Here is a 24,489-nt window from a genome sequence, read left to right as displayed (position 1 = left end):
CCATACTAGTCGTTTTGTGCGTGATTTCCTGCAAGACAGGAATGTCAGTGTTCTGCCATGGCCAGCGAAGAGCCTGGATCTCAATCCCATTGAGCACATTTGGGACCTGTTGGATCGGAGGGTGAGGGCTAGGGCCATTCCCCCCAGAAATATCCGGGAACTTGCAGGTGCCTTGGTGGAAGAGTGGGGTAATATATCACAGCAAGAACTGGCAAATCTGGTGCAGTCCATGAGGAGGAGATGCACTGTAGTACTTAATGCAGCTGGTGGCCACACCAGATACTGACTGTTCCTTTTGATTTTGACCACCCTTTGTTCAGGGAAACATGATTCCCTTTCTGTTCATCACATGTCTCACGTCTTGACCATAGAGAGCCCTCTGGGTTCTCTATGGTGTTTTAGGTCAGGGCGTGACTCGGGGGGGTGTTCTAGTCGTTATATTTCTATGTTGGTGTTTTAGTATGGTTCCCAATTAGAGGCAGCTGATTATCGTTGTCTCTAATTGGGGATCATACTTAAGTTTTCCATTGTTCCATTGTTTTGTGGGATATTGTTTGTGTTAGTGTTTTGTGCACTACGGCTTTCACGTTCGTGTTGTTTATTGTTTTTGATAGTTTCACTGTGTAATAAAGTATATGGAACTCATTCTGCGCCTTGGTCCGTTCCCATCGACGATTGTGACAACATGTCTGTGGAACTTGTTCAGTTTATGTCTCAGTTGTTAAATCTTGTTATGTTCATACAAATATTTACACGTTAAGTTTGCTGAAAATAAACGCAGGTGACAGTGAGAGGACGCTTCTTTTAGATGTTTAGATGCATGGGATCCGATACGATACATGAACGACACGTTTTAGTTTGAAACGATTTGGTGCCGATTCTATTTGTTTAGAGTAACGAAGCGATTTGGTTCGATGCGATACGATGCAATGCACACATTTATTGAATAAACACATTCATTTTCCATTCTAAATGAAAATCTGCTGCTGATGGAGCTCATGAGCTGGGCCTCTGAGCTGGGCCTCTCTGAGCTGGGCCTCTCTGAGCTGGGCCTCTGAGCTGGGCCTCTCTGAGCTGGGCCTCTCTGAGCTGGGCCTCTCTGAGCGGGGCCTCTGAGCTGAGCCTCTCTGAGCTGGGCCTCTCTGAGCGGGGCCTCTCTGAGCTGGGCCTCTCTGAGCTGGATCTGTCTGAGCTGGGCCTCTCTGAGCTGGATCTGTCTGAGCTGGATCTGTCTGAGCTGGATCTGTCTGAGCTGGGCCTCTCTGAGCTGGGCCTCTCTGAGCTGGGCCTCTCTGAGCTGGGCCTCTGAGCTGGGCCTCTCTGAGCTGGGCCTCTCTGAGCTGGGCCTCTCTGAGCGGGGCCTCTCTGAGCTGGGCCTCTCTGAGCTGGGCCTCTGGGAGCTGGGCCTCTCTGAGCTGGGCCTCTCTGAGCTGGGCCTCTCTGAGCGGGGCCTCTGAGCTGGGCCTCTCTGAGCGGGGCCTCTCTGAGCTGGGTCTCTGAGCTGGGCCTCTCTGAGCTGGGCCTCTCTGAGCTGGGCCTCTGAGCTGGGCCTCTCTGAGCTGGGCCTCTCTGAGCTGGGTCTCTGAGCTGGGCCTCTCTGAGCTGGGCCTCTGAGCTGGGCCTCTCTGAGCTGGGCCTCTCTGAGCTGGGCCACTCTGAGCTGGGCCTCTCTGAGCTGGGCCTCTCTGAGCTGGGCCTCTGAGCTGGGCCTCTCTGAGCTGGGCCTCTGGGAGCTGGGCCTCTCTGAGCTGGGCCTCTCTGAGCTGGGCCTCTCTGAGCTGGATCTGTCTGAGCTGGGCCTCTCTGAGCTGGATCTGTCTGAGCTGGATCTGTCTGAGCTGGGCCTCTCTGAGCGGGGTCTCTCTGAGCTGGATCTGTCTGAGCTGGGCCTCTGAGCTGGGCCTCTGAGCTGGGCCTCTCTGAGCTGGGCCTCTCTGAGCTGGGCCTCTCTGAGCTGGGCCTCTGAGCTGGGCCTCTGAGCTGGGCCTCTCTGAGCTGGGCCTCTCTGAGCTGGGCCTCTGAGCTGGGCCTCTGAGCTGGGCCTCTCTGAGCTGGATCTGTCTGAGCTGGGCCTCTGAGCTGGGCCTCTGAGCTGGGCCTCTGAGCTGGGCCTCTCTGAGCTGTGCCTCTCTGAGCTGGATCTGTCTGAGCTGACGTGTGTGTGTGTGTGTGTGTGTGTGTGTGTGTGTGTGTGTGTGTGTGTGTGTGTGTGTGTGTCAACGTTTCCCTTAGCCGGTAATAGCCGGCTTTTGACCAATAAAAAAAATAGAAAAGCTGATAAATAAAATTGCAGCAGGCCAATTGTCCGGGAAAGAAGAAAAAACACCATTGTGAAGTAACGCTTTTTAGCCTCTTCATTGATGGAAATACATTTCACCAGTCATGCTTATCCGTCTATAGGTTCATTTGCATAATTGAGTGTACTTAATTCGGCACTCGTGTACAGTATATACAGTCTTTGAGCGTAAAATCTGTCAGACAACACGAGAGCTGCTGCTACAACATCTCAAACAGCAAATGCAAAATGCAAAGGCACACACCACTTTGCAATGAGCTGGAGGCAGTATTCATTTTGAAAACAGATACTTAACGGTTTGAAACCTGAAAGTTTTAATTACATATTGTGAGGCATGTCTTACCTTGCTTCAAAGTAGCCTAGCCAAAATCTGACCGTACCTTGGCAATGTTCCTCAGGTGGTAAAAAGCTATTTTGGTCCTAAGATTATGTTTCGTTCAATTTGACTGGGACCGATACGTAATGGTCAATCGTAATGGTGAGCGAGAGAGACGGTGAGACGGAGAGAGAGTAAGAGACAGAGAACGACAGACAGAGAGAGAAAGCTAGAGACAAACAGAAAAAAAGAGAGAGATTGTGACACGTCCAGAAAGATATCCAAAGAGAGAGAGCGAGAGAGAGAGAGAGAGAGAGAGAGAGAGAGAGACCAGAGACAGATAGATCCTATTTTACCCTGTTGGACGAGTATCCCAGTAGGCCTCCTGTCCGCCCCCCAGATCTCGCCACAGTGTCTACCCTGGTAGTAAGTCTGGTCCACCCCAGCCCCTGGGGCCTGCTGCTCGAGGGACAGACACAGGAAAAACAACAGAATGAGTCAGAGAAAAATAAAGATAAAAAAACAGCAACTCTTCTGCAAGGTCTGTATTCCTTCCTTCCTCTGTCAGCAGGATCCATCTCATTCATGATTGGGAAGCAAATCAAATCCCAGAGGCTAACAGGATGTATTTCTAGACTGTGGTGACGTATGTAGGCCCTGGGTGCCTTAGGAAGAGGTAGCATGGATGAGGTAGGAAAGATAAGGTAGGATGGATGAGGTTGGTGTGGCTGAGGTATAATGGATGAGGTAGGTGTGGATGAGGTAGGATGGATGAGGTAGGTGAGGATGAGGTAGATGTCGATGAGGTAGGATGGATAAGGTAGATGTGGATGAGGTAGGTGTGGATGAGGTTGATGTAGATGAGGTAGGATGGATGAGGTAGACTCTAGATGAGGTAAGATGGATGAGGTTGGTGTGGATGAGGTAGGATGGATTAGGTTGGTGTGGGTGAGGTTGGTATGGATGAGGTAGGTGTGGATGAGATTACCAAGTGAGGATGAGGTTGGTGTGGATGCGGTAGGATGGATTAGGTAGGTGTGGATGAGGTAGGATGGATGAGGTAGGATAGATGAGGTAAGTGTGGATGAGGTAGGATGGATTAGGTAGGTGTGGATGAGGTTGGATGGATGAGGTTGGTGTAGGTGAGGTTGGATGGATGAGGTAGGTGTGGATGATGTAGGTGTGGATGAGGTTGGATTAGATGACGTTGGATGGATGAGGTAGGTGTGGATGAGGTTGGATGGATGAGGTAGGTGTGGATGAAGAAGGATGGATGAGGTAGGTGTGGATGAGGTTGGATGGATGAGGTAGGTGTGGATGAGGAAGGATGGATGAGGTTGGTGTAGATGGGGTAAGTGTGGAATGGACATCCTGGGAATTATATTTCTAACTGGTGATGACGTACCTACACATCATGTTGATTTGTGGTACTGTGTGGCTCAGTTAGTGCAACGCCAGCGAAGCCAAGATAGTGGGTTCATGTCCCGCAGTGATCACATAAAACATGTATGTAGTCACTGTTCAAAACTGTGTTGAACTCTTTGCAGAATTTTATATATATATATTTATTTAACTCGGCAAGTCAGTTCAGAACAAATTCTTATTTACAATGATGGCCTACCCCGGCCAATCCTGGGACAATTGTGCAGCGCCCTATGGGACTCCCAATCACGGCTGGATGTGATACAGCCTGGATTCAAACCAGGGACTGTAGTGACACCTCTTGCACTAAGACGCAGTGCCTTAGACCGCTGTGCCACTCGGGAGCCCTAAAGTGTAGTACTCTGTACTGGCTGTTGCTGCTGCATATGGTGAGATGTGGGGTGAGATGTGCGAGGGAACTGTCCTGTACCTCAGCCTGGATGCTCTGGCCTAGCCGGGTGTCTATGAATCCTCCAGGTGGTGGCATCTTCCCGGGGATATTGTTGTAGTACGGATGTTCGGCAGGCTCCTCCTCCTCCTCCTCTGTCCAGACTGACTCCATATTCAGAACCCTGTCATCACACAGAGGGTCGATCAGCTGTGAACTTCTGCTCACTAGAAAGCAGGATTAATATGTGCATCGTGAAGCTACAGCATATGTCTAGCAGGGTGGATGGGAAGGATGTACCAACATATGTCTAGCAGGGTGGATGGGAAGGATGTACCAACATATGTCTAGCAGGGTGGATGGGAAGGATGTACCAACATATGTCTAGCAGGGTGGATGGGAAGGATGTACCAACATATGTCTAGCAGGGTGGATGGGAAGGATGTACCAACATATGTCTAGCAGGGTGGATGGGAAGGATGTACCAACATATGTCTAGCAGGGTGGATGGGAAGGATGTACCAACATATGTCTAGCAGGGTGGATGGGAAGGATGTACCAACATATGTCTAGCAGGGTGGATGGGAAGGATGTACAATATATGTCTAGCAGGGTGGATGGGAAGGATGTACCAACATATGTCTAGCAGGGTGGATGGGAAGGACGTACAATATATGTCTAGCAGGGTGGATGGGAAGGATGTACCAACATATGTCTAGCAGGGTGGATGGGAAGGATGTACCAACATATGTCTAGCAGGGTGGATGGGATGGATGTACCAACATATGTCTAGCAGGGTGGATGGGAAGGATGTACCAACTTATGTCTAACAGGGTGGATGGGAAGGACGTACAATATATGTCTAGCAGGATGGATGGGAAGGACGTACAATATATGTCTAGCAGGGTGGATGGGAAGGATGTACAATATATGTCTAGCAGGGTGGATGGGAAGGACGTACAACATACAGTTGAAGTCAGGAGTTTACATATACCTTAGCCAAATACATTTAAACTCAGTATTTCACAAATCCTGACATTTAATCCTAGTAAACATTCCCTGTCTTAGGTCAGTTAGGATCACCACTTTATTTTAAGAATGTGAAATGTCAGAATAACAGTAGAGAGAATTATTTATTTCAACTTTTATTTCTTTCATCACATTCTCAGTGGGTTTACAAAGTTTACAAACACTCAATTAGTATTTGGTAGCATTGCCTTTAAATTGCTTAACTTGGGTCAAACGTTACGGGTAGCCTTTCACAAGCGTCCCACAATAAGTTGGGTGAATTTTGGCCCATTCCTCCTGGCAAGAGCTGGTGTAACTGAGTCAGGTTTGTAGGCCTCCTTGCTCGCACACGCTTTTCCAGTTCTGCCCACAAATGTTCTATAGGATTGAGGTCAGGGGTTTGTGATGGCCATTCCAATGCCTTGACTTTGTTATCCTTAAGCCATTTTACCGCAACTTTTGAAGTACGCTTGGGGTCATTGTCATTTTGGAAGACCCATTTGCGACCAAGCTTTAACTTCCTGACTGATGTCTTGAGATGTTGCTTCAATATATCCACATAATTTTCCTGCTCATGATGCCATCAATTTTGTGAAGTGCACCAGTCCCTCCTGCAGCAAAGCACTCCCACATGATGATGCTGCCACCCCCAAGCTTCTCGGTTGGGATGGTGTTCTTCGGCTTGCAAGTGTCATGACGTTGGCCTCTTTGGGTATAGCAAGCCCCATCCCCCTCTCCCTGCCCCCCCCCTTCCTCCTTCAACTAGGTTGCTGTGGTCAGAGAGACGCCGTAAATTCCTGAGGATCTCCTCATGGACACACAGTATATAGAGAGGGTACATTTTCATAGAGAACAAAGGAAATCCTTCCACCTCACAGAACTTGAGGTGCGAACAAATTTCATGTTCCAAAGAAAGTATGAAAAATCGGTGAAGAATCCAGCTACAAACTGGTCCATTTGTCACAACTTGGGGAAGCTCATGGGATACGGTGTGGCCACATAACCTTAACGCTGTTTATATAATAGCCTCAGATATGAGGTTTACATCTAATTGTAGTATAAGATGAATGAGTGAGGATGATACTGTTTGTATAATTGTGTAATATGATTTTGGACTGTTTAATGAAGAAAAATACAATTCCCTTTTGATTTGAACTAAATCAGAGGACTGCCCCTGAGCCCAGTTAGGGTCAGGCCTCCTGGGACCGCCCCTGAGCCCAGTTAGGGTCAGGCCTCCTGGGACAGACCTTTTTCGGCCCTTCCGAATAAAACCTGTTATGGTGAGTGAATGAGGACCCAAAAGCGAACTAACTTAAACAGAGCTTCTTTAATAACCAAACATAGGTAGGCTCAGATAGACCGGCAGATTCCGACAGGACAGGACAAGGTTACAGCAAACATGACGATAGTCTGGCTCAGGCATGAAACACAACAAACAAGAATCCGACAAGGACAGGAACAGAAACAGAGAGAGATATAGGGACCTAATCAGAGGGAAAAAGGGAACAGGTGGGAAACGGGGTGAATGGGTAGTTAGAGGAGACAAGGAACAGCTGGGGGAAAGCGGGGGAGAAAAGGTAACCTAACAACGACCAGCAGAGGGAGACAGGGTGAAGGGAAAGGACAGAGACAAGACACAACATGACAGTACATGACAGTACCCCCCCACTCACCGAGCGCCTCCTGGCGCACTCGAGGAGGAAACCTGGCGGCAACGGAGGAAATCCTCGATCAGCGCACGGTCCAGCACGTCCCGAGAGGGAACCCAACTCCTCTCCTCAGGACCGTACCCCTCCCAATCTACGAGGTACTGGTGACCACGGCCCCGAGGACGCATGTCCAAAATTCTACGGACCCTGTAGATGGGTGCGCCCTCGACAAGGATGGGGGGGGGGCGGGGAAGACGAGCGGGGGCGCGAAGGACGGGCTTGATGCAGGAGACATGGAAGACCGGGTGGACGCGACGAAGGTATCGCGGAAGAAGAAGTCGAACTGCGACAGGATTAATGACCCGAGAAATACGGAACGGACCAATGAACCGCGGGGTCAACTTGCGAGAAGCCGTCTTAAGGGGAAGGTTCTGAGTGGAGAGCCAAACTCTCTGACCGCGACAATATCTAGGACTCTTAGTTCTACGCTTATTAGCAGCCCTCACAGTCTGCGTCCTATAACGGCAAAGTGCAGACCTGACCCTCTTCCAGGTGCGCTCGCAACGTTGGACAAAAGCCTGAGCGGAGGGGACGCTGGACTCGGCGAACTGAGATGAGAACAGCGGAGGCTGGTACCCGAGGCTACTCTGAAAAGGAGATAGCCCGGTCGCAGACGAAGGAAGCGAGTTGTGGGCGTATTCTGCCCAGGGGAGCTGTTCTGACCAAGACGCAGGGTTACGAAAAGAAAGACTGCGTAAGATGCGACCAATAGTCTGATTGGCCCGTTCTGCTTGACCGTTAGACTGGGGGTGAAAGCCGGAAGAGAGACTGACGGAAGCCCCAATCAAACGGCAAAACTCCCTCCAAAATTGAGACGTGAATTGCGGACCTCTGTCCGAAACGACGTCTGACGGAAGGCCATGAATTCTGAAAACATTCTCGATGATGATTTGTGCCGTCTCTTTAGCAGAAGGAAGCTTAGCAAGGGGAATGAAATGAGCCGCCTTAGAGAACCTATCGACAACCGTAAGAATAACAGTCTTCCCCGCTGACGAAGGCAGTCCGGTGACAAAATCTAAGGCGATGTGAGACCACGGTCGAGAGGGAATAGGAAGCGGCCTGAGACGGCCGGCAGGAGGAGAGTTACCGGACTTAGTCTGCGCGCAGACCGAACAAGCAGCCACGAAACGACGCGTGTCATGCTCCCGGGTGGGCCACCAAAAACGCTGGCGAATGGAAGCAAGCGTACCCCGAACGCCAGGGTGGCCGGCTAACTTGGCAGAGTGAGCCCACTGAAGAACGGCCAGACGAGTAGGAACGGGAACGAAAAGAAGGTTCCTAGGACAAGCGCGCGGCGACGGAGTGTGAGTGAGCGCTTGTTTTACCTGCCTCTCAATTCCCCAGACAGTCAACCCGACAACACGCCCCTCAGGGAGAATCCCCTCGGGGTCAGTGGAGGCTACTGAAGAACTGAAGAGACGAGACAAAGCATCAGGCTTGGTGTTCTTAGAGCCCGGACGATAAGAAATCACGAACTCGAAACGAGCGAAAAACAGCGCCCAACGCGCCTGACGCGCATTAAGTCGTTTGGCAGAACGGATGTACTCAAGGTTCCTATGGTCAGTCCAAACGACAAAAGGAACGGTCGCCCCCTCCAACCACTGTCGCCATTCGCCTAGGGCTAACCGGATGGCGAGCAGTTCGCGGTTACCCACATCATAGTTACGTTCCGACGGCGACAGGCGATGAGAAAAATACGCGCATGGGTGGACCTTGTCGTCAGAGAGGGAGCGCTGAGAAAGGATGGCTCCCACGCCCACCTCTGACGCGTCAACCTCGACAACGAACTGTCTAGAGACGTCAGGTGTAACAAGGATAGGAGCGGATGTAAAACGATTCTTGAGGAGATCAAAAGCTCCCTGGGCGGAAACGGACCACTTAAAGCACGTCTTGACAGAAGTAAGGGCTGTGAGAGGAGCTGCCACCTGACCGAAATTACGGATGAAACGACGATAGAAGTTCGCGAAGCCGAGAAAGCGCTGCAGCTCGACGCGTGACTTAGGGACGGGCCAATCAATGACAGCTTGGACCTTAGCGGGATCCATCTTAATGCCTTCAGCGGAAATAACAGAACCGAGAAATGTGACGGAGGAGGCATGAAAAGTGCACTTCTCAGCCTTCACAAAAAGACAATTCTCTAAAAGGCGCTGGAGGACACGTCGAACGTGCTGAACATGAATCTGGAGTGACGGTGAAAAAATCAGGATATCGTCAAGGTAAACGAAAACAAAGATGTTCAGCATGTCTCTCAGGACATCATTGACTAATGCCTGAAAGACAGCTGGAGCGTTAGCGAGGCCGAAAGGAAGAACCCGGTATTCAAAGTGCCCTAACGGAGTGTTAAACGCCGTCTTCCACTCGTCCCCCTCCCTGATGCGCACGAGATGGTAAGCGTTACGAAGGTCCAACTTAGTGAAAAACCTGGCTCCCTGCAGGATCTCGAAGGCTGAAGACATAAGAGGAAGCGGATAACGATTCTTCACTGTTATGTCATTCAGCCCTCGATAATCTATGCAGGGGCGCAGAGACCCGTCCTTCTTCTTGACAAAAAAAAAACCCCGCTCCGGCGGGAGAGGAGGAGGGGACTATGGTACCGGCGTCAAGAGCTACAGACAAATAATCTTCGAGAGCCTTACGTTCGGGAGCCGACAGAGAGTATAGTCTACCCCGGGGGGGGGGTGGTTCCCGGAAGGAGATCAATACTACAATCATACGACCGGTGTGGAGGAAGAGAGGTGGCCCTGGACCGACTGAACACCGTGCGCAGATCGTGATATTCCTCCGGCACCCCTGTCAAATCACCAGGCTCCTCCTGTGAAGAAGAGACAGAGGAAACAGGAGGGATAGCAGACATTAAACATTTCACATGACAAGAAACGTTCCAGGAGAGGATAGAATTACTAGACCAATTAATGGAAGGATTATGACAAACTAGCCAGGGATGGCCCAAAACAACAGGTGTAAAAGGTGAACGAAAAATTAAAAAAGAAATGGTTTCACTATGATTACCAGAAACAGTGAGGGTTAAAGGTAGCGTCTCACGCTGAATCCTGGGGAGAGGACTACCATCCAGAGCGAACAAGGCCGTGGGCTCCTTTAACTGTCTGAGAGGAATGTCATGTTCCCGAGCCCAGGTCTCGTCCATAAAACAGCCCTCCGCCCCAGAGTCTATTAAGGCACTGCAGGAAGCTGACGAACCGGTCCAGCGTAGATGGACCGACAAGGTAGTGCAGGATCTTGAAGGAGAGACAGGAGTAGTAGCGCTCACCAGTAGCCCTCCGCTTACTGACGAGCTCTGGCCTTTTACTGGACATGAAGTGACAAAATGACCAGCGGAACCGCAATAGAGACAGAGGCGGTTGGTGATTCTCCGTTCCCTCTCCTTAGTCGAGATGCGGATACCTCCCAGCTGCATGGGCTCAGCACCCGAGCCGGCAGAGGAAGATGGTAGTGATGCGGAGAGGGAGGCGACGGAGAGCGCGAGCTCCTTTCCACGAGCTCGGTGACGAAGATCAACCCGTCGCTCAATGCGAATAGCGAGTTCAATCAAGGAATCCACGCTGGAAGGAACCTCCCGGGAGAGAATCTCATCCTTTACCTCTGCGCGGAAACCCTCCAGAAGACGAGCGAGCAAGGCCGGCTCGTTCCAGCCACTGGAGACAGCAAGAGTGCGAAACTCAATAGAGTAGTCTGTTATGGATCGATTGCCTTGACATAGGGAAGACAGGGCCCTGGAAGCCTCCTCCCCAAAAACAGATCGATCAAAAACCCGTATCATCTCCTCCTTAAAGTCTTGATACTGGTTAGTACACTCAGCCCTTGCCTCCCAGATTGCCGTGCCCCACTCACGAGCCCGTCCAATAAGGAGAGATATGACGTAGGCGACACGAGCAGTGCTCCTGGAGTAAGTGTTGGGCTGGAGAGAAAACACAATATCACACTGGGTGAGGAACGAGCGGCATTCAGTGGGCTCCCCAGAGTAACACGGCGGGTTATTGATTCTGGGCTCCGGAGATTCGAAAGCCCTGGAAGTGGCCGGTGGATCGAGGCGGAGATGGTGAACCTGTTCTGTGAGGTTGGAGACTTGGGTGGCCAGGGTCTCAACGGCATGTCGAGCAGCAGACACTTCCTGCTCGTGTCTGCCTAGCATCGCTCCCTGGATCCCGACGGCTGAGTGGAGAAGATCCGAAGTCGCTGGGTCCATTCTTGGTCGGATTCTTCTGTTATGGTGAGTGAATGAGGACCCAAAAGCGAACTAACTTAAACAGAGCTTCTTTAATAACCAAACATAGGTAGGCTCAGATAGACCGGCAGATTCCGACAGGACAGGACAAGGTTACAGCAAACATGACGATAGTCTGGCTCAGGCATGAAACACAACAAACAAGAATCCGACAAGGACAGGAACAGAAACAGAGAGAGATATAGGGACCTAATCAGAGGGAAAAAGGGAACAGGTGGGAAACGGGGTGAATGGGTAGTTAGAGGAGACAAGGAACAGCTGGGGGAAAGCGGGGGAGAAAAGGTAACCTAACAACGACCAGCAGAGGGAGACAGGGTGAAGGGAAAGGACAGAGACAAGACACAACATGACAGTACATGACAAAACCCCCACTCTGGTTTTCGATCAGCAGACCGAGCTTACCTCAATTACGAGATGGCTAAAGGTTGCAGACCATGTTTTTCTCCATTAGGAGGACAAAGGTTGTAGATAATTGCTGAATCTTTTAACCAAACCACGTGGTTAAACTCTTAGACTATCGATACCGACAGAATAAGAACAAGTCTTTGATATTAATTACTAGTCTTCAGCTAGGAATTTGGTATCATTGAACACGAAGAACGACAACCACCGAAACACCATTCTATAACGATGAATGTCACTCTGAACTATCCATTCTAAATACGACAGAGAGAGAGAGAGAGCAGACAAACTCTCCAACAGAAATGAACTTTTCAACAGAGATCCCGACGACACACTGAGCGCAAATATATATATATTGATCGCAATTGATCCCGAATGAGTGAGCGTTCATGTGTAAAGGATTAGCATTTCAATTGTTATAATTATCATTAGGTTCCCCTTTTGTCTAACAAGCCGCCATGCCGGTTTAGCCCTCTAGGGCACATTCTCCTATCATTTCATGTAACCACATTTACCTTGTTTGTTTGTTTGTTTATGCATTTCTGTGAATTACTTAGTTAGTAATAAATAAATGATTTAAGACAATTGATGTATGGATGACTTATAGTGAAGACTGGGTTCGTGCAGATAACCAACAATTTACGATGTTTGGAATGAGACTAACGTGAGGTAAAGTAAATAATTCAAAAATTCGAATACTAATAAATCAGATAAAATATCAGAAAAGTTCTTTTAGGAAATGTTAACTTTGTAATCTGAATATTTTTCCTTGGTGCCCCGACTTCCTAGTAATTACGGTTACATGATTAATCAGTCTAATCGCGTAATAACTAATTACAGAGAATCTTTGATAAAAACTATCAGTCTTCAGTTAATGATAGTAAAGACTCGACACAAGCCTCCCCCTTTTTCCTCCAGACATAACGATGGTCATTATGGCCAAACAGTTCTATTTTTGTTTCATCAGACCAGAGGACATTTCTCTTTTTATGGGGGTTTTGGAGCAGTGGCTTCTTCCTTGCTGAGCGGCTTTCAGGTCATGTTAATATAGGACTCATATTATTGTGGATATACAGTGCCTTGCGAAAGTATTCGGCCCCCTTGAACTTTGCGACCTTTTGCCACATTTCAGGTTTCAAACATAAAGATATAAAACTGTATTTTTTTGTGAAGAATCAACAACAAGTGGGACACAATCATGAAGTGGAACGACATTTATTGGATATTTCAAACTTTTTTAACAAATCAAAAACTGAAAAATTGTCCGTGCAAAATTATTCAGCCCCCTTAAGTTAATACTTTGTAGCGCCACCTTTTACTGCGATTACAGCTGTAAGTCGCTTGGGGTATGTCTCTATCAGTTTTGCACATCGAGAGACTGAAATTTTTTCCCATTCCTCCTTGCAAAACAGCTTGAGCTCAGTGAGGTTGGATGGAGAGCATTTGTGAACAGCAGTTTTCAGTTCTTTCCACAGATTCTCGATTGGATTCAGGTCTGGACTTTGACTTGGCCATTCTAACACCTGGATATGTTTATTTTTGAACCATTCCCATTGTAGATTTTGCTTTATGTTTTGGATCATTGTCTTGTTGGAAGACAAATCTTCGTCCCAGTCTCAAGTCTTTTGCAGACTCCATCAGGTTTTCTTCCAGAATGGTCCTGTATTTGGCTCCATCCATCTTCCCATCAATTTGAACCATCTTCCCTGTCCCTGCTGAAGAAAAGCAGGCCCAAACCATGATGCTGCCACCACCATGTTTGACAGTGGGGATGGTGTGTTCTGGGTGATGAGCTGTGTTGCTTTTACGCCAAACATAACATTTTGCATTGTTGCCAAAAAGTTCAATTTTGGTTTCATCTGACCAGAGCACCTTCTTCCACATGTTTGCTGTGTCTCCCAGGTGGCTTGTGGCAAACTTTAAACAACACTTTTTATGGCTATCTTTAAGAAATGGCTTTCTTCTTGCCACTCTTCCATAAAGGCCAGATTTGTGCAATATATGACTGATTGTTGTCCTATGGACAGAGTCTCCCACCTCAGCTGTAGATCTCTGCAGTTCATCCAGAGTGATCATGGGCCTCTTGGCTGCATCTCTGATCAGTCTTCTCCTTGTATGAGCTGCAGGTCTTGGTAGATTTGCAGTGGTCTGATACTCCTTCCATTTCAATATTATCACTTGCACAGTGCTCCTTGGGATGTTTAAAGCTTGGGAAATCTTTTTGTATCCAAATCTGGCTTTAAACTTCTTCACAACAGTATCTCGGACCTGCCTGGTGTGTTCCTTGTTCTTCATGATGCTCTCTGCGCTTTTAACGGACCTCTGAGACTATCACAGTGCAGGTGCATTTATACGGAGACTTGATTACACACAGGTGGATTGTATTTATCATCATTAGTCATTTAGGTCAACATTGGATCATTCAGAGATCCTCACTGAACTTCTGGAGAGAGTTTGCTGCACTGAAAGTAAAGGGGCTGAATAATTTTGCACGCCCAATTTTTCAGTTTTTGATTTGTTAAAAAAGTTTGAAATATCCAATAAATGTTGTTCCACTTCATGATTGTGTCCCACTTGTTGTTGATTCTTCACAAAAAAGTACAGTTTTATATCTTTATGTTTGAAGCCTGAAATGTGGCAATAGGTCGCAAAGTTCAAGGGGGCCGAATACTTTCGCAAGGCACTGTAGATACTTTTGTAAATGTTTCCTCCAGCATCTTCACAAGGTCCTTTGCTGTTGTTCTGGGATCGATTTGCACTTTTCGCACCAAAGTACATTCATCTCTAGGAAACAGAACGCGTCTCCTTCCTGAGCGGTATGACAGCTGTGTGGTGTTTATACTTGCGTACTATTGTTTGTACAGATGAATGTGATACCTTCAGGCGTTTAGAAATTGCTCCCAAGGATGAACCAGACTTGTGGAGGTCACAATTTTTGGCTGATTTATTTTCATTTCCCCATGATGTCAAGCAAACAGGCAAGGTAGGCCTTGAAATACATCCACAGGTACACTTCTAATTGACTCAAATTATGTCAATTATCTTAACAGAAGCTTCTAAAGTCATGACATCATTTTCTGGAATTTTCCAAGCTGTGTAAAGTCAATTTAGTGTATGTAAACATCTGACCCACTGGAATTGTGATACAGTGAATTATAAGTTAAATAATCTGTCAGCAAACTATTTTTGGAAACATTACTTGTGTCATGCACAAAGTAGATGTCCTAACCGACTTGCTAAAACTATAGTTTTTTAACAAGAAATTTGTGGAGTGGTTGAAAAGTGAGTTTTAATGACTCCAAGTATGTAAACTTCTGACTTCAACTGTATGTCTAGCAGGGAGGATGGGAAGGACGTACAACATATGTCTAGCAGGAAGGATGGGAAGGACGTACAACATATGTCTAGCAGGGCACACACACACACACACACACACACAAAACATAGGAAATAATGTCACTGTCGCCTATGATGGCAGACGGGCTCACCTGTCGTGTACAGAGGTCATCTTGCTGGAGGGACACTGGAGGTACTGCTGGAAACGGAGGTCAAAGGCCTGGCCAATGGTGCTGATCACATCCTGGGCCAGACCATCACAACACTCCAGAATATGACACGCTAGAATAGGAGAAGAGGTGCAGAGGTCAACTACCAGCAGGAGAAAGGTGAAGAAGAAGAAGGGAAATACAGGTAGGGCCTACCTCTTCGGTTGACAGGATCTTTTGCTACATAGGCAACATAATGAGTCGTGTCCTGGACCAAGGAAAGGAAAATTAGTGAATGGTGAACAGAGACGCCAAAGGGAAAGTCAACCAAGAAGGCATTCATACATCGACATCTACAGCAGTCCTAAGGAGAGTCTGCATACTAATGTATGGATGTGTTAATACACTGGATTGACATGAGTGATAAACAAAATAAACCGATGTGGGGTCCGGTAGCCTCGTGGTTAGAGCATTGGGCCAGTAACAGAAAGGTGGCTGGATTGAATCCCCGAGCTGTCGTTCTGCCCCCTGAACAAGGCAGTTAACACACTGTTCCCCGGTAGGCCCATCACTGTAAATAAGAATTTGTTCTTATCTGACTTGCCTAGTTAAATATAAAAACTAAACATCGATCTGCCCATATTAGAGACTTGGATGAGTCTCAGGATTGTCTATAGCCATAATCTACAGTCAGATTCATTCAACAGATAAAACGTGGCTCCATAAATCTTCCTGTTTTTCCCCTTGTGTTTGTGAACCACATTTCCCATTGTAAATAATAATTTGTTCTTAACTGACTTGCCTAGTTAAATAACGGTTCAAATAAAGGTTCAAATAAAAAAAAATGGTTCTTACTGGATCACTCACTGGATCTCCTCCTGATGCAAAGGAAATGGACTGCATATGATGATTGGCTATGATCTGGCAGAGGCACACACATTGATCAGGAAATCAAATAACACTGTAGGCCTAACTGTTCTTGACATCTCTTACAGAAAGATATTTTCTTCACGAAAGGGAACTTTGCATTGTTTGTAAACTGACCTGTTTGGAGTCTGGGGTCATCAGGTTGAGGCTGCTAGTGGAGATATTCAAATTGATGCTCATCCCAGCAAACTGAAGGTTACTCTTCCCCAAGATGCTGGACAGGGCTTTAGATGGAGGCTGGGGGGAGAGAAGAGAGGCAGGTAGGAGATGAGTTGTACATCATACACAAATAGAGCAATAATAATATGAATAATACATTTTGTTTGGTCCTTTTATTCAGAAACCCAAAGTGCCAGGACACTGAAGCAGCTGATATACTCTGATAGTCTACAGCAGTTGTCACCAACCTTTTCTGAGTCAAGATCACTTTCTGAGTCAAAATGCATGTCGAGATCTACCCGCTCTGATTTTTTATTACTATGACTTAAAAAATGTAACATTAACCAATTAAAAACAGTACTGTAGCAATGAGGTTTGTTCAGTAAGCTATAGGCCAATACATTATCACCATACTGGCTTTGCCTGAATTCACCTACCAATGCATTGTTGTTCGGGACATTTATAAAAAAAAAAAAATAACATTTTGAGGTAGGCTATATGATCATACCGGTAATAGATCCATTGTTGTATTACTTGTGAGGCACAGCTGAGTGAGCATACGTTTAAATAATCCGCTTTTTATTTTACTGGGCTGATGGTGCCTGCATCTGATGGTCAGTCTCAGTGGAGGGAGAGAGCAGCAGACTGAGGGTCAGTCTCAGCAGAGGGAGAGAGCAGCAGACTGAGGGTCAGTCTCAGCAGAGGGAGAGAGCAGCAGACTGAGGGTCAATCTCAGCAGAGGGAGAGAGCAGCAAACTGAGGGTCAGTCTCTCAACATCCCTCCGCTCTCCCTTTCCTCCACTGACACTGACCAAAAAGGGACATGGTCATCCAGCTGATAGAGAAACTTGAGTCGCACCGCATTAATGCGCAAGTTCATGTTGTTTCTCCTATGAACAGAGAGAGTGAAATATTCCTCGATATTAAAAAAGACCCAAGCCGCTAATAATAACAACGCAAGCCTATAGAGACACTTTCCTACTCATTCATTACAGCTGCAGTGCTGGTTGTAGCGCTGAGTGGAAGTAGGGAGAACGTGCATTTTATGGCCTATAAAAGTGTTGAAAACAAAGTGTTGACAGTGCTGAGTAAGAAATTAAACATGAACTCACAAAAACAGCAGCTCTTTGCTGTCTTCGTTGACAGTCTCTCTATTCATATGGATTTAAACGTTTTGAAATCTCACAGTATCAATTTTGCCGTAGCTTTCTTGTATGCCTGCTACGTTACTGCAGACTCGGTCATCTGAGCAATCTGATAGGCCAGAGATGGCGTAGTGCACTTGATTTCCTCTCCACGCCCACCGGGAAGGCAGAGTTTGTACCTTCAGACACATGAAATGGCAACAGTTTTCCTACCCGGCGCGCAGGGCAGCTGAATTGGCTGCACCTACCACCAACAGCCCGAGACTAATAAAACTATAGGAACACAAGGCTTTGTCGTTGTTGTTTTTTACAGAAATGTTTGGCGATCGACTAGAAATGTCTTGGAGATCGACAACCTGTTGGTGACCGCTGGTCTACAGTTTAAGGGCATCATATTGTTATATTATTATATTATTTCAGGCAGAGCCAGTTGTGATATGTGTTAGACACATATATACATTGGAAAGGCTAGCATGGAATCCAACCTGAATATTGCTCTGATTAAATGTATTGTAAGAGGACACGCTTCTCTCAGGCACATAGCTAGCTAGCATGGCTCCCCATATCCATCTCATTAATACCCCCCCCCCCCCCCCCCCCCCCCCCCCCACACACACACACACACACAACACCACAATGACACATACCCCATAGTATGAGGGCAAGCTTCTCTAAGACAGAAACATGGATCCACACAGTAACACACGTAGAATGGCTCTCCATCTTCAGGTCAAACACATGGCATGGATCAACACCCCACACTACGAGGATACAGACACATTGCATGGCTCCCCATCTCCAGCTCAGCCTCCTGATTAGTGATATTCTGCTCTACATGAGTCACTGAGCAGAGCTGACCATAGCTGAACACTCACTGTTCATCGTGGGCTGGATCTATGCCCACGCACACAGAGAACACAGTCCCACACCCCCATCCCTTCCCCTCTCTCTCACACACACACACACACACACACACACACACACACACACACACACTCCCTCTCAATCTCTTTCTCACTCTCTCACACACACACACACTCACACACACACACACACACACTCCCTCTCAATCTCTTTCTCACTCTCTCGCTCTCTCCCTCCCTGCCCAGATATGGGGAGTAAGTTCGGGGGTACCTTTCTCTTCCGCAGTGCTCCCTTGGCCCCCGGGACTGCCTCACACACCAAGCTGATGGCCTCTCTGGTGGTAGAGAGATAGAAGGACACAAGGACAGGATGGTGACTCTTCCATGCCACAGAAAATAGAGCTGGTAAAACAACGGGTAAGCTTAGCAATCATCAGTCTTATAGATGCAAGAGAAATACAGTGTCTTACATAAGTATTCAAACCCTTCGCTCCTAGGTAGCGTAGCTGTCTAAGGCAATACATCTCAGTGCTAGAGGTGTCACTACCCTGGTTCGATCCCGGGCTGTATCACAACCGGCTGTGATCGGGAGTCCCATAGGGCGGCACACAATTGGCCCAGCGTCACCCAGGTTAGGGGAGGGTTTGGCCGGGGTAGGCCGTCATTGTAAAATAAGAATTTGTTCCTAACTGACTTGCCTAGTTAAATAAAGGTTAAAAAATACATATATATATTTTTTAAAAATACTCAGTACTTTGTAGAAGCACCTTTCGCAGCGACGACAGCCTCGAGTCTTCATAGCTATGACGCTACAAGCTTGGCACACCTGTATTTTGGGAGGTTCTCCTATTCATCTTTGTAGATCTTCTGTCAGGTTGGATGAGGAACGTTGCTGCACAGCTATTTTCAGTTCTCTCCAGAGAGAGTGTGCTTAGGGTCGTTGGGTCGTTGTCCTGTTGGAGGATGAACCCTCGCCCCAGTCTGAACTCCTGAGCAGGTTTTCATCAAGGATCTCGTTGTACTTTGCTCCGTTCATCTTTCCCTCGATCCTGAATAGTCTCCCAGGCCCTGCTGCTGAAAAACATTCCCCTGCATGATGCTGCCACCACTATGTTTCACTGTAGGCATAGTGCCAGGTTTCCCCACAGCATGATGCTGCCACCACCATGCTTCACCGTAGGCATAGTGCCAGGTTTCCCCACAGCATGATGCTGCCACCACCATGCTTCACCGTAGGCATAGTGCCAGGTTTCTTCCAGACGTGACGCTTGGCATTCAGGCCAAAGAGTTCAATCTTGGTTTCATCAGACCAAAGAATCTTATTTCTCATGGTCTGAAAGTCCTTTAGGTGCCTTTTGGCAAACTCCAGCAGGCTGTCATGTACCTTTTACTGAGGAGTAGCTTCCGTCTGGCCACTCTACCATAAAGGCCTGATTGGTGGAGTGCTGCAGAGATGGTTGTCCTTCTGGATGGTTCTCCCATCTCCACAGAGGAAATCTGGATCTCTGTCAGAGTGACCATCGCGTTCTTGGTCACCTCCCTGACCAAGGCCATTCTGGCCCAACACTCCTAACCGCTAGACCACCTGCATTCTTCTACAACAGATAGAGGCAAGGGAAATATGTATTTGAATCCTGGCCCTCTGCTATAAGACAGCTTCCTCCTAGATTCTAGAGTGTTATCATGTCCCATCAATGAAATTTACCACAGATGGACTCCAATCAAGTTGTAGAAACATCTCAAGGATGTTAGATGGAAACAGGATGCACCTGAGCTCAATTTCGAGTTCCATAGCAAAGGGTCTGAAAACTTATGTAAATAAGGTATTTCTGTTTTATTTGTAATACATTTGCTAAAATTTCTAAAAACCTGTTTTCACTTTGTCATTATGTGTTTTTGTGTGTAGACTGCTGAAGAATGTGTTTTATTTCATCCATTTTAGTACAAGGCTGTAACGTAACAAAATGTGGAAAAAGTCAAGGGGTCTGAATACTTTCCGAAGGCACTGTATGTCTATGGATTCTGGAGGACCTAGAGGACAGCCGGTTAACAAACGGTAGCATTTCACATTTTAATCATTTAGCAGACACTGACTTACAGGAGCAATGAGGGTTAAGTGCCTTGCTCAACAGCACATCGACAGATTTAGGTTACTGGCCCAACACTCCTAACCGCTAGGCTACCTGCATTCTTCTACAACAGATAGAGACAAGGGAAATACGTGTTTGAATCCTGGCCCTCTGTTTGAAGACAGCTTCCTTCTAGATTCTAGAGTGGTATGATGATAATGCACCTAATAATACAATAAGAAACAAAAGAACAGGGTTATGCTACAGTACATTTATAGCAGTAGCTTTGGTGGTGATGAGAGAGAAATGTGTTTATTTGTAATGTCTTTATTGAAATGTGTTTATTTTATTTTTATCACCGTCTTTAAATACATGCTCTCAATTATTTTAGAATAGGAAGTCTATTTATAGTATACCAAAAGTTGACTCTCTCTCTACCTTTCTCCCTCCCCCTCTCCATCTCTCCCACTCCCTCTCCCTCTCTCTTTCTCTCTACCTTTCTTCCTCCCCCCCTCTCCATCTCTCTCTCTCTCTCTCTCTCTCTCTCGCAATTCAATTCAATTCAAGGGGATTTATTGGCATGGGAAACATGTGTTAACATTGCCAAAGCAAGTGAGGTGGATAATATACAAAAGTGAAATAAACAATAAAAATTAACAGTAAACATTATACATACATAAGTTTGAAAACAACAAATGATTAAGGGTCTCTCTCTCTCTCTCTCTCCCTATCTCTCTCTCTCTCTCTCCCCCTATCTCTCTCTCTCCCCATCTCTCCATCTCTCCCTCTCTCTCCCTATCTATCTCGCCATCTCTCTCTCTCACTCACTCTCACTCACTCTCTCTACCTTTCTCCCTCCCCCTTTCCATCTCTCCCACTCCCTCCCTCTCTCCCGCTCTCTCTCTCTCTCTCTCCATCTCTCTCTCTCTCTCCCTCCCTCTCTCTCTCTCTCTCTCTCCCCCTCTCTCCATCTCTCCCTATCTATCTCGCCCTCTCTCTCTCACACACACTCTCTCTCTCTATTTCTCTCTCTCTATTTCTCTCTCTCTACCTTTCTCCCTCCCCCTTTCCATCTCTCTCTCTCTCTCTCTCTCTCTCTCTCTCTCTCTCTCTCTCTCTCTCTCTCATAAATGGATGGTACAATATCATGTGGTCCTTGCCCTGCAGTAGTGTGAACGCTGCTGGTTAAACCAGACAGAATGCTAGGCGCACAATGAAGAGTGGCTCTGAGCACAGCTTTCACTCTGGTTTAAACCAGCTAGCTGACTCCATGAACTCAAGCAGAAAAGTGAACGTGACACAGACATGCCATATTCACAGTACAGGCCCCACGTCTCTCACAGACACAGCTCTACTGGCAGCCATGGCCTTGTCATTCAATAAACAACCATAGAAAATACAGGCTTCTTCTAATGTTTCTATTTGTTGGGGACAGTGGAGATTAATTTAAATAAAGGGGGTCAGTTAGGTGAGTATAAGAGGTACAGTGCCTTCAGAAAGTATTCAGACCACTTGACTTTTTCCACATTTTGTTACGTTACAGCCTGATTCTAAAATGCATTAAATAAAACAAATGATTAATCTACACACCCTATAATGACAAAGCGAAAACAGATTTTTTTAAATGCTAGCAAATGAGAGGGGGGAGGGAGAAGCTCTCCAAATACAGGTGTGCTTCAACCAAGTACTGAATAAAGGGTCTGAATACTTATGTAAATGTGATATATCAGTTTTTATTTTTTATAAACCTGTTTTTGCTTTGTCATTATGGGGTATTATGTGTAGATTGATGGGGGGGGTGGGGGGGACAATTGAAAACATTTTACAATAAGGCTGTAACGTACCAAAATGTGGAAAAAGTCAGTCTGAATACTTTCCGAATGCAATGGGGGTAAAACAGGTAATATGGATAAGATATGGGTAAAACATGGGCTCAAATAGGGATAAAATGGGGGTAAAACATGGGGTCAAATAGGGATAAAATGTGGGGTCAAATAGGGATAAAATGGGGGTAAAACAGGGATAAAATATGGGTAAGATATGGGGTCAAATAGGGATAAAATGGGGGTAAAACATGGGGTCAAAAATAGGGATAAAATATGGGTAAAACATGGGGTCAAATAGGGATAAAATGGGGGTAAAACATGGGGTCAAAAATAGGGATAAAATGGGGGTAAAACATGGGGTCAAATAAGGATAAAATGTGGGGTCAAATAGGGATAAAATGGGGGTAAAACAGGGATAAAATATGGGTAAGATATGGGGTCAAATAGGGATAAAATGGGGATAAAACATTGGGTCAAATAGGGATAAAATATGGGTAAAACATGGGGTCAAATAGGGATAAAATGGGGGTAAAACAGGTTAATATGGATAAAATATGGGTAAAACATGGGCTCAAATAGGGATAAAATGGGGGTAAAACATGGGGTCAAAAATAGGGATAAAATGGGGGTAAAACATGGGGTCAAATAAGGATAAAATGTGGGGTCAAATAGGGATAAAATGGGGGTAAAACAGGGATAAAATATGGGTAAGATATGGGGTCAAATAGGGATAAAATGGGGATAAAACATTGGGTCAAATAGGGATAAAATATGGGTAAAACATGGGGTCAAATAGGGATAAAATGGGGGTAAAACAGGTTAATATGGATAAAATATGGGTAAAACATGGGCTCAAATAGGGATAAAATGGGGGTAAAACATGGGATAAAATGGGGGTAAAACAGGGATAAAATATGGGTAAGATATGGGTAAAATAAAAACATTGGTAAAACAGGGGCAAAACCGGGGTAAAACATGAGTAAAATAGGGGTACATTTGGGTAAAACAGGGATAAAGTATGGGTAAGATGTGGGTGAAATGGATTACACAACACATAATAAATTGCTCCCACATAGTATCCATTTCCTTCAACAAAATACATGAATCTCTTACCTTGTTATTTGCGATCTCGTGTTGAAATCCAGTGATTTCATCGACCGAAGGACTTCAATGCAACCCAAATACTAGAAGAGAGAGAGAAGAGATTCAATTAGTTAATGGATGAATGTTAAAATGTGAAGCATTTAATTATGTCAAAACAATGTGACTTTAACACCCAGGATATTTGCAATTCTACCTCTTATAATATAAGCAGCCATTCTATTTTTTGTATTTTTTTATTTTTTTGAAATGTACCCCGTTTTCTCCCCAATTTCGTGGCATCCAATTGTTTAGTAGCTACTATCTTGTCTCATCGCTACAACTCCCGTACGGACTCGGGAGACACGAAGGTTGAAAGTCATGCGTCCCCAACCAAGCCGCACTGCTTCTTAACACAGCGCGCATCCAACCCGGAAGCCAGCCGCACCAATGTGGAAGCCAGCCGCACCAATGTGTCGGAGGAAACACTGTGCACCTGGCAACCTTGGTTAGCGTGCACTGCGCCCCGCCCGCCACAGGAGTCGCTGCCATTGTAGTCTGAGAAAGAGGACAAGGGCACAGATGACACAGTTGTTTATTCCTGTGCCTCTTCAGTGCAGCAGGCCATTTGTGACCTTCAGCATGATATTGACTCAATCCAAAAATCACTTACGGATGTTAAATCGGTGCTCATCGGCCACTGGACATAAACATTACACAACAAGTTGGAAATCGCAAATTCAACAATGAGTGGTTTGGAAGGAATAAGTGGCTAACTGCAAGCATCGCAAAGCTATCATTAGCTTGCTATTCAGTGGAGTGGCTGTGAGGTACCAAGTCTAAGATTAAGGGTCTCTTTTCCTAGCTTGAAATTATAAACATTCAACATTGGCCATGCTGTCAATGAAGCATGATTTGTGCCGCGCTCAAAACAACTGTTAACTCGGAACTGCAAAATCTGACTTCAGTGAGTTCAAGACAACTGGGAAAATCAAACTATGACTGTGAAAATACGTTTTTAACTTTCACCCAACTCGAGAGCTACGACCTGAAGATCCGTGATGTCATCATGATTCAATGTTTTGACTTGAAGGCACCAAAAATCCACGAAGGACCGCCGCGCTACCTTCCTTTTCAAGTGAGTCCAAAAA

The 24,489-nt window shown here is 46.3% G+C and overlaps 1 protein-coding gene across 1 annotated transcript in view; it reads right to left on the bottom strand.

Moving 5' to 3' along the window:
* Window positions 1-24,489, bottom strand: part of shc3 (SHC (Src homology 2 domain containing) transforming protein 3) — a 60,143-nt gene that overhangs the window by 11,207 nt on the left and 24,447 nt on the right. Inside the window, exons 2-9 of the mRNA XM_036936877.1 lie at window positions 23,372-23,442; window positions 18,635-18,698; window positions 16,314-16,433; window positions 16,125-16,190; window positions 15,486-15,537; window positions 15,273-15,402; window positions 4,465-4,606; window positions 2,969-3,071 (exon numbers count right to left, since the gene is read on the bottom strand). Coding sequence (XP_036792772.1) covers window positions 2,969-3,071; window positions 4,465-4,606; window positions 15,273-15,402; window positions 15,486-15,537; window positions 16,125-16,190; window positions 16,314-16,433; window positions 18,635-18,698; window positions 23,372-23,442 — 748 coding nt within the window. The remainder of the gene's footprint in view (window positions 1-2,968; window positions 3,072-4,464; window positions 4,607-15,272; window positions 15,403-15,485; window positions 15,538-16,124; window positions 16,191-16,313; window positions 16,434-18,634; window positions 18,699-23,371; window positions 23,443-24,489) is intronic.

The sequence above is a fragment of the Oncorhynchus mykiss genome, chromosome 12, assembly GCF_013265735.2.
Source record: "Oncorhynchus mykiss isolate Arlee chromosome 12, USDA_OmykA_1.1, whole genome shotgun sequence".
In the NCBI taxonomy this organism is placed as follows: domain Eukaryota; kingdom Metazoa; phylum Chordata; class Actinopteri; order Salmoniformes; family Salmonidae; genus Oncorhynchus; species Oncorhynchus mykiss.
The sequence above is the reverse complement of the archived record's forward strand: the minus strand, read 5'-3'. Positions and strand labels throughout refer to the sequence as shown.